Raw genomic sequence first — 10,370 nt, 5'->3', positions numbered from 1 at the left:
TTTTTTCTCAGAATTCTGACTTTAATTTCAGAGTTCTGAATTTTTTCTCAGAATTTGCCCTAATTGGCCCTAATCCTCATCCGTCTGTAATTGAGTAATAAACATGAATACTTTTGACATCTCTTATCTTACTGTATAATTACTGTTCGTTTATTGTGAAATCTGGCTGAGGAGTGAAGTTTTCTTATGAAGGTAACAGAACGGAAGTCCGGTTAGGTAACGTGCTCTGTTAGCTCCGCCCCCTCATCTGTGTGTTTTAAAGGTCTGCGGTACCGCTAGCCTACAGTAAAGAGAAAAATAGAGAAATATTTAGAGTAATGGAGAAAAATATACCTCGATACAACGTTCAGTTGTATATTTATGACCTTTCCAGGGGAATGGCTCGCAACCTTAGTCCAATTATGTTAGGTAAGTCGGTTTGAAATAATAAGCAAGACCAAAATCGCCGAATGGAGACAAGTAATAGGAGCAAACGGTTGGGAGGAATAACGCCGTTAATTTAACTATAACTTGAGGTTTTGACATCTTTCCCGTGTAAATATGAAACAATTAAAAAATATTGAATGTTGTTTTGCTCTATGTCATCATTATGTCATCGGAACAGATAATTGTCATTGGTTTAAACGGGTTCAGAAACTGTCAAACTGGGCCTGCTGCCTCCTGTCATCACCAACCATCTCCTTGTCGTTGTTGCAGGTAAACAGCTGGATGGTATATGGTAAGTCTGCCTTCCTGAACTCTGGAACTATTGTTTCATAGCTTGGAATATCATCTACTGATTCTGGAGGCTTATGCAAAATCATCTTACTTAAAAAAGGGTCATTTGCTATAACAAATCATTGTTGGTTGATCCTTCTCAGATATTTTCACACAGATGCAATGTTTCTGTATATTTTTATGTGGAACTTAACCCTCTCAGGCTCAAATTAAGTTGTAGTTGCAGGAAAAATCTGATATTTGTAGAAAAGGATCATGAGGTAGTAATATACTACTAGAGAGAGACCTTCACATGCAATGAATTCTGGGATGTTGCAGATTTGCAACAGTGGCCAGGAGTGGTAAACTAACACTGAAGACTGAATCTGATATGAATGTTAACTTTATTTGAATGTCACAAACAAAAAATTAACAAAACAAAATTCGAAAAAAATAAATAAATAAATTCTCTCACAAAATTAGAGACAACTGTTTCTCAAACCTTTTCTCCACCGACATCTCAAAACCTCTTGAGAAGACCGTTTCTGTTAAACTGTTGCTCAAAATATAGGCAAACTAGAAGATAAAGCATGTAGCATCCATTGGTACCTGTCTGGGCACACGTTGCGAAAAACCTAGAGGATATAAAATCTACTAATTGGCATGTGTCATATCTATACACATTCATGATTCATCTTATGTAGTATTGATTTCAAAATAATGGAAATTGGTAGTGATATTTCCATGAAATTGGTGCTTAGAAAATCTGTTTTAGTGACACCAAGGACTCAGCCATGTTGAAAGTGAGTCAGCAGTGCCATCTGGTGAGCTGGGGAGAAACTGTTTGTTGCAAATGCACAACTAAGTCCTTCTGCTGTACTTCTGAGTAACAAAAGCTCTTAAAATATGGATGTGGAGTAATTAGCTAAGTGGCATTTAGATGTTGCAAATCTGCAACATCTGCCTGGAGAGGGTTAAATGATCATATTATTCTGTAATATGAGAAAACGTATTAATGATTTTTCCAAAAAAGTATAAAAAAAATGAGTGGACTTAGTTTCCAATTCTGAAGACGTTTTGCTTCCCATCAAGGAAGCTTTTTCAATTTAAAATGTCAGAAATAGCATTGAATTCTAGGCTTTATAGAGTGGCCTTGTTTTGCTTAGAAAACAGGCAAATTGAACCAGAAGAACGGATCCACCCCTTAGAATGGGGAGTCGTTCTTTGTTAGCCTGCAACATCCAATACTGCTCTGTTAATGATTATAATATGTACAACACTTTACTTTTGCTATTTAGGGTGTTGATTATAATGGTTCAGCTCAGATTTCCAAATTTTATTGAAGCCCCCCCCCCAAAAAATAAAAAATAAAATAAAATTAAAGTAAGATGCCAAACCATTTAGTTGTGTGAAAAAACCTACTTCGCTTCTTCTGGTTTAGATTACTTTTTATGTATTTATTTATTTATACTTAAAACCATAAGACCTGTTTCTGCTGGATTTGCCTTGGATTTAGTTTGGTTGTTTTCTTGCAGGCACACAGCTATAGTTGCATATGGTGATGAATTCTTCTTCGGAGGGGAGGGCATCTCCAGCTGTTCACCGGTAAGATAGTTTTACTGTTAACTTGGAGCATCAGTAACTTATTAACCTCTTTTTCCATTCTGTGTGTGGTGTTGAGAAGAATTAGAGTCGTCATCTAACCTAACCTTTGCTCTATCTGTAGTTATAAACAACTTCAGAGAATTGATTGATTTTTTTTCCTAAGGAGGATTAACACATATCTGCCTCACTAAAAACGACACGGCCTCTTTGTCATTGACTAAAACTAATTTTTCATACACCAAAGATTAAATAAATCAACAGATAAAATAAATAAAAACTCTTTGAAACTTTTATAAATTCAAAATGTCAAATCCAAAGAATAAATCAGGAATAAATAATTAATTACATTTAAAGGGATTTTAAGGGGTGAAGGTAAATGGGACACAGGACATTTTTCTTCTGAATAATTTCTTAATATATATTCTCCTTCGCCTAATAAGTTAACTTAAAATTTATTTTTTTTCAGCCTAAATTATGTTGTGGATAAAACAGCTAAAATCATTAAAGGGTATTTTATAGATTTTTAATCAAAATAGGGCCAGGCTGGAAACTCTGTTCCTGTAAACATGTAAGGCAAGAACAATATTTACTTTTTTATTTTGTATAAGTGCAATACTCTCTACTGAACTTTTCTGGGTCGCTTGTTTTATTTAATATTCATTATTTTATCTGGTATAGTTTTAATTCTTTAGTTTATTTTTCATAACTATGCTGCTGTTAGATTAGTTGTTCAGTACTATCCCATGGGGATAGTACTGATGTGTTGCCGTCAGAATGAGATTCACCTTTTGACTGTTTCTTTTTTTTTTATTTTTTTTTTGTCTTTCTGATCCTTGCATTGTCTAAATACCACCCATAAATCCAGCTTTTATATAAGATGAAGAGAGAATGGAAAACTTATTATTGTTTGTTTTGATTGTTGAACATGACCATTCCCTACTCTTGTGAATATTTCTATTCACGGTGATGATAAATAAACTCCTCCATAGCAACAAATTATTGATGTTTTCGTATCTAACAAAGTAGGTTTCAGTTTAACCCTGAAGTTGGATCAATGGGTGTGTTGTTCCCTTGCGATTTTTAGTTTTATCCATTTAATTTAGTTTTTTCTCTCTCCTAAGGGAGGGACTATGCTGGGGCCTCCAGATACGATTGTAGAGCTGGGCGAAACTGAAGTGACTGAAGAGATCTTCATGGACTATCTCTCTTCTCTTGGAGAAACCACATACAGGTCCTTGGGGCGTTTGTCCTCTCTTCCCCTCACACTGAAGCTATTTTTGTCTCACTAAAGACTTCAACTTCAGGACACAGAGTGCAGCTGACACAAATTCTACTTCTTTTTTGTTTTGTTTCTTGGTTTAGAGGTGACAGGTATCGTCTGTTTGAGCACAACTGCAACACTTTCACCAACGAGGTGGCTCAGTTCCTGACTGGCAGGACCATTCCGTCTTACATCACAGACCTTCCATCAGAGGTCCTCTCCACGTAAGTGTTAAGCTCTGTTTTCGAAGTGGGCCTGCAGTCTGTTACCAAACTTGTCTCAGTTTGACATGAATGATGATTCCTCTGGAGCAAACAAACAAATTCAATCAGGATGTACAAAGCTGATGGTTATTCTCATAGAACAAAATCAAAATGGTTTTGAAATGTCTTTTTATTAAATTTTATGTTTAGTCAGAAGCTCAGTCCCTGCTGGTACACAAGTGATACCACAGATTCATATTGGTCTGCTTCAGTGGCAGCTGGTGGAGTTTTCTCCAGGGGGGGCTATAAATTCAAAATAGACGTATACCAAAAACCAATCAAACTTGTACTAAGTTATCACACCAGTATATTTATATGAATGCCAACAACAACAAAAAAAAACATAATAAAAACAAAACATAACTTGATAAACATCTTTACATTTTGGACATAAATCTTGCCCTTCTGAGGCTTTGTGAAGACAAATCAGTGTTTTAAATGGTCCAATATGATGTCACAAACATAAAAAAACAAATGGAGAAGCATTTGGTCAGCTTTATGTAGAGATATATTTTATGTTTTAATTTAAAATTAAATAGAAAAAAAACCCAAAACTTTCATGTGAACTAAAGCCTGAACTTTGAGAGGACGTCCCAAATCTGTTTATCTTTCTCCAATATTTTTTTCCACATCTTACTTAACAAAGCAAGTTAAACACAAGTAGCACAGAGGTCCTCCTTTAATGAAAGGAGTAGTAGATGCAACTCAACAAAAAATTACCCTCGCTTACCCATATTCTGCTAATTGAGGTCTTAGCTTCCCTTCCACTAAACCGTTAATAAATAGGAGAAACTAGTGCTAAATGCTAAGATGACTGTTGCTCATGGTTACCAGATTGTACCGTTTCCAGCCTCAGCAAAATGTAAAAGCTGACTACTAACATTGCTTTAAGAAATCCAAATTGTTTTTACCTTTGTCTAGTATGTTAAAGTCCTCTCATATATTAAAAGATTTCATCATTTTTTATAATTGTAATTGCAACACATTTGTTACTAAGAAAAGCAGTGGAATGTGAACAGTCTTTACTATTTAATCTAAGATTGGAGCCAATTTAACCTTTAAATAGATATATACAGCCTGAGCTTACTGCTGCAAGGTGCTAGCGCAGAACCATGGTCCTCTTGTTTAAAATTAGCTAATCCTGGTAGAGTCTGATAATGTTCCACTGAGTTTGATCCGCTGTCTGACATCTAAAACATGCAGAACACTTTGTTCTGACTCATGAGTCACTATTTCACTTCTTGGTTTTACCACTTTTGCTCTTCTTCCGTAGGAGGACTTTATTTCTATTAAACAGCAGACCTAATTGACATAAACAGAGATCTTTTTTTTGTGCCACAAATTTGACAAGAGCTCCCCAAAGGTCTGTAAGTTCTCCAGATGTGAGCATGTCTGTTAAAAATAGATAAACACTTATGCTCCTGGCTGCCGGCTCTGTTCAGACAGTGTGAACTGCTCTCATTTTAGCTGTAACAGTCTCTGTGGGATCTTGAAGTGCAATAGTGTAATCCTCATTTATTGGCAAGTAAAATTAGAAAAAACAGGAACGCTAATTGACAAAAGACAACATGGTTCAAGGTAAACGTTCAGGATGGTTTGCAAACACATTACGTTGACATGATGGGGCTTTTTTAATCACCAAATTTCTGGGGGTTTTTTTATGAGCCATCTGTCCTTTTTTGAGTACTTTTATGTAGAAATCGAAAAATTCTATAATTTTATTGCAGGTATTGGTCAGACTGTTGGTTTTAAATCCCAAAGATTAAAACAAGAGCAGTTTAAACTCTTGTCTGTATAAAAGAGTAATGGGTGGTCACTCACTTAAAGTACTTAACAATAGATCTTTATAAGGCTAAAAAAGGACTCTATCCTACAATTATTCTAATATTTATACTTTGTTAGCAGTCGCTTGTTTTCAGTTTTTGTCTAACTGTCATATCAAATCTCTTTCTCCCGTCTCCAGACCGTTCGGCCAAATCCTTCGACCAATCCTGGACTCCATTCACATCGCCCCTCCAGGAGGTAACGTCATCAACGGTGGAAGAAACCTCTAACCTGCTCAAAGTTCTCTAGGTCACTTTACTTGTTGTTGATCATGTTGAAATTTTGTTTCCTATTTTTGTTTCCCCTTCTTTGGAAATGAACGAACCCCTACTTAAGAAGGAAATAGTTTCGCATTGTATTAGATTTTACAGTGTATGGGTTACATGACACTAAATGCGACACCCTTTCCTAGTTCCGAGAGATATGTTGATTTTGCTGTTTCATTTTTATTCACCCATTCATAATTTGAGATCATTAAATATATTTTACCATCAGACAAAGATAACCAGAGTAAATAAAGTTTTTAAAGGATGATTTAATTTATGAAAAAAGCAATTAAGTTTGAGAAGGTAAACCTAAGTGTATTGCTGTGCCATCCTTGGAGGCACCACCTGTTTTTATTACCATTTCTGATGAGGAGTCTTTTATGACAATCTTATTTGAAGAATTGTTTCAGCCTCAGAGAAAGGCTTTAAAGCAGATGTGTTAAACTTTATTATTCATAAAAAAGACTTGTTAAATACTAAAGTAGCTAGATTGTTAAATATAAATTGCAATGTTTTATATAATCTCCATCAAAAAATCAGATTAGTTGAAGGAGAGATCACTTTTGTTGAGATAAAATTATCATCTTCCTTTCCAAGTCACAAGGTTAGGAGAAAAGATTGGGAAGGTACGGGGCATCCTATTTAGATGTAATGATAATGTAGTTAGTCTTTTAAAGAGTCAGGTTTGATAAAATGGGGCTTATGTCGTAATTCGTGGCTTTAGGAGTGAGTAGGCACATGGTGAGTGAGTAGGTTGGACATCATGTTATATTTCTCTGCTAAACTTAGATTAAATATATTTAAGTCTTATTTGAAAGTCCGTCCAGATATTCCTGCTCTATGTTCGAAGAGAAAAAGCTACCTTCCTGGGAAAAAAAGAAAGGAGAACTCAAAAGCAACTTAGGATTGAGAGTCCAGGTCCGGCCATAAGCTGTACTAAACGCTAACCAGTTGGGAGAAATATTTAGTTTTGATTGTTTTCAGATTCCTTAACTTAAGGACTTCAAAAAAGAAGGAAAACAAAGCAACAAAAGAAAAGATACCAAACCATAAATATAGAGCATTCAAGCTAGCCAGCATGTAGATGTGTTTTTACAACATGACTGGAAAAGAGGTGACTAAAAGAGCTAGCAGGAGTAGCGTTTAAGGGGGACCCATTATGGTGATGGAACAGCAAATAAAGATTTCATGGTTTCATTAACTGTATCATATCTAGTTATACCTGTCCAATAGCAGCCCAAGACCATCACCCGTTAAGTTTTTAGTTCTTTATTCTAACACGTGGATGTACACCATCCAAAGGTTCCACTTTTGTCCATTAGTCCACAGAATATTTACTGAAATATCTTTAGTATTATTAGTTTTTATTAAATGTGAGATGGCCTTTTCTTTTTAGTCCGCCATGGTTCTTATTCTACGGGTGTGGCAGGGATGCTGCCTTGGTGTGATTGTTGAAATGGAAACAATGAAATATGAGTTAACAAAATAACTTAATCAGACAGCAGCTACTGTACATTTTTGCTTACTCTGGTTATCCTTGTCTGACACTAAAACATTTTAAACGATTTGAAAACGTTTAGGTGGAACAAAAACTCAGAAATCTCTAAGGTAGGCAAAGACTTTTCCAAGCACTGCATATTTTATGATAATAAAAAAGTATATTTATCAGCTAATGCAGCGAAAATATTTACACTTTAAAAAGTGTCTAATTTGCTCTCTATATAGATTTGAGAGTATAATATAATATAATCTATACCCTGTTTATTGTTGGTTTTGCACAAATGTAATGTTTATTTTCCAAGTGTTAAATTGTATTTATGAATTGTATCACTGGAGTTTAACTTAAGATAAATGATGGTATTCATCATATTTGATGAACTAATTGCTGTCGATCTGAGAATGAATTCACATCAGTCACATTTCTATGTTTGCACCTTTGTACATCTTTGTTAGACTGGATTTTATCCAGTCAATATTTCCTGTTTGTGTATTTTTTTTGTGTGTGTGCATGTGTGTCTCCCAATATTTCCTTCTTCATACAGCATCTGTTTTGATTTACATTTTTCTGACACTCCCCAGTGTGAGAATCAAGAACTGTTTACTTTTACTTTTCAGCGTCGTTAAGCATTGATATAGTCACTATTCAAGTTGTTGCTAGATCCCACAACCAATTTATTGATTGGATTTGATCAGATCAGTTGAATATTGTCAGTTTGTGCTGCTCTTGAGGTGTGTAATGACTTTATATTATTGCTATTATTGTATCCAGAGTTTAACGTCAGCAGATTTCTCTTAAGCTGCTCTTTCAACAATAACTCAAGTCCTTTAACAGCCACCAGAGTGTGTCTGAACGACAGCACACCTCTGTGCCTTCATTCCCTGCAGCCTACGGTCTACTCTCTCAGCCTCCACACGGCTGTTGATGGTTAACAATGTTTTCTTATCTATCACAATCATCAATATTAATTGCAAATAAGGCAACGAGACTAGATATTTTATTGTATTTGACACCACATTCATGACAACACCTGGGGATGTACTGTTTTTAGTACATCACTGCACTAATTGCTTCCCACAGTAAAGAAATGTTAAATAAGCTCACATTGCAGCAGACTAATCTCATAATGGACAAAAATGTGAAAAATCAATAATTTTTTTTGTTTGTACACTTCCTAGGGGTGTGGGGGGACTGAAGTTATTGAAAATTGTGTTTTCAGACATGGTTTTGGATAGGATTTAGCACCACGGGATGATGGTTGATTTAGGTAGAAGGTTGATTTTTGTATCCAGTTGGCCCTCTCCATCTTTATTTGACCAAACATTTGTTATTATTAAAAACTAACATTAACTCTGTCCATTTTTTGGCAGAGGTCACCAGAGCAAACTCTTTTTTTATTTAAATGATTCATAGACTTTTGACAAGCCCACAGTGACGCAAATAATCCATGGAGCTTAGCAGTGGGCACCCGGTACTTTCCTGCATATTCAATTCACTTCAGTTTATTTATATAGCGCCAATTCACAAGACCTGTCATCTCAAGGCACTTTACAATTCAACCAGATCAAACTGATTCAAAGTTTTCTATCTAAGAAAAACCAGTTGTTTGCATCGACTTATTGACTCAAACGCAATCCCTCACACTAAGCATGTTTGTTGTCACAGCGGAGAGGAAAAACCCCAGAAACCTCAAGTAGAACCAGATTCGGTGTGCTGAGGCTTACTGGGGTTTAAGGAGACAGAAGGAGACATACAGAAAGAAGCAGAGATACAAAAGGCAACTGTAAACCAACTCCACAGGCAGCCCCGTCCAGAAAACACACAGCCAGACAAGCTCTGAGCCAGCTCCCATGCCAGAGGATGAAAGAGAGCACATCCAGACAGTAATAGTGAGAGAAACAGGATTACACTAAAAAAAAACAGGCCAATCTTGAACATCTATAAACAAAGGTGTTGATGGCAGCAGCACAGCTGATATTTCTCTCCAGGATGGAGTCACAGCCAAACAGTAGCAAACCAGATGAAGCTATTATGAGAAAAAGCAGTGAGAGCATAGCCTTAGAGATTGAACAAATACTGCAGAGTGGGAGAATAGAGATAGAATGATGAAATGGGGTCCCTATGTCCTCCAGCAGTCAAAGCCTATAGCAGCATAACTGTAGAGATAGCTCAGGATAACCTGAGCCACTCTAACTACTAAGCTTTATCAAAAAGGAAAGTTTTAAGCCTACCCTTAAAAAAGTAGACAGAGTGTCTGCTAAAAACTGGTTCAACCCACACTGTTTTAATTTTCAATCATTCAATAAAGTTATATCACAAACTCCACATCTTTACATTGTTAAAAGTGGAAAAGAAGGCGCATTTCCTTGCATGCCTCTAAAATCACTTAAAGGAGCGGAGAAAATGCCAATATACATTCCTACTAATTACAGTCCTGCTCATTATGACAAGTATTCATCCAACCTTGTCGACCTCGCTTACTGTTTTTTACCTCTTTAATCATCGCCCTGACCCAGAATATAAATACTTTGTCATTTACAGACTTTCAAGACCAACACACAACCTGTCCTACCTGACTGCATTTGCTTATCTTTCCCTCTTTTTTGTTTCTGTGCAGTGATCATTGAAAAGACGTAAAACATAGAATAAGAAAATGCTTTAGTTATTTAGTCATTTAAGAGTTCAATTCTTAATGTTTTTTAGTGTGAAATTATGTCGCTGCAATAAAAGATGATTTATTTTTAGGCTTTTTTTTTTCTGATGTCATAAGCAGAAGTGCCAATTAGTGAGTGTGGGGCTTTGTACACTAATAAGATGACAGGATTTATCTTTTTAGAGCATTTTTGTGCCTAAACATATCAAACAAAGAGCACAGTGACTAACATGCAAGAATCACAGAGAGTCTCAACCAGCGATACACTTATTCGCATTCATGTGCAATAAATGAACCAACCCTT

General features: G+C 35.8%; 1 protein-coding gene across 1 annotated transcript; it reads left to right on the top strand.

The window, feature by feature from the left end:
- Positions 1-242: 242 nt before the first annotated feature.
- Positions 243-7,396, top strand: desi1 (desumoylating isopeptidase 1). The gene is made up of 6 exons (XM_015388635.1): positions 243-408; positions 697-718; positions 2,232-2,301; positions 3,423-3,532; positions 3,664-3,786; positions 5,789-7,396. Exons 1-6 carry the CDS (start codon positions 318-320, stop codon positions 5,877-5,879), a joined length of 507 nt encoding a protein of 168 aa, XP_015244121.1. The 5' UTR covers positions 243-317; the 3' UTR covers positions 5,880-7,396.
- The last annotated feature ends 2,974 nt before the right edge of the window (positions 7,397-10,370 follow it).

This window comes from Cyprinodon variegatus, unplaced genomic scaffold, assembly GCF_000732505.1.
Source record: "Cyprinodon variegatus isolate N-32 unplaced genomic scaffold, C_variegatus-1.0 Scaffold431, whole genome shotgun sequence".
Lineage (NCBI taxonomy): Eukaryota > Metazoa > Chordata > Actinopteri > Cyprinodontiformes > Cyprinodontidae > Cyprinodon > Cyprinodon variegatus.
Note: the sequence above shows the minus strand (reverse complement) of the source record. Positions and strands in the feature narration are given on the sequence as shown.

Bases quoted from the DNA above. Each gene is read 5' to 3' on its own strand.
- desi1 (XM_015388635.1), top strand. From the start codon at position 318: ATGGAGAAAAATATACCTCGATACAACGTTCAGTTGTATATTTATGAC. The intron at 409-696 runs GTAAGTCGGTTT...TCGTTGTTGCAG, and splicing joins CCTTAGTCCAATTATGTTAG to GTAAACAGCTGGATGGTATA. The intron at 3,787-5,788 runs GTAAGTGTTAAG...TCCCGTCTCCAG, and splicing joins CCATCAGAGGTCCTCTCCAC to ACCGTTCGGCCAAATCCTTC.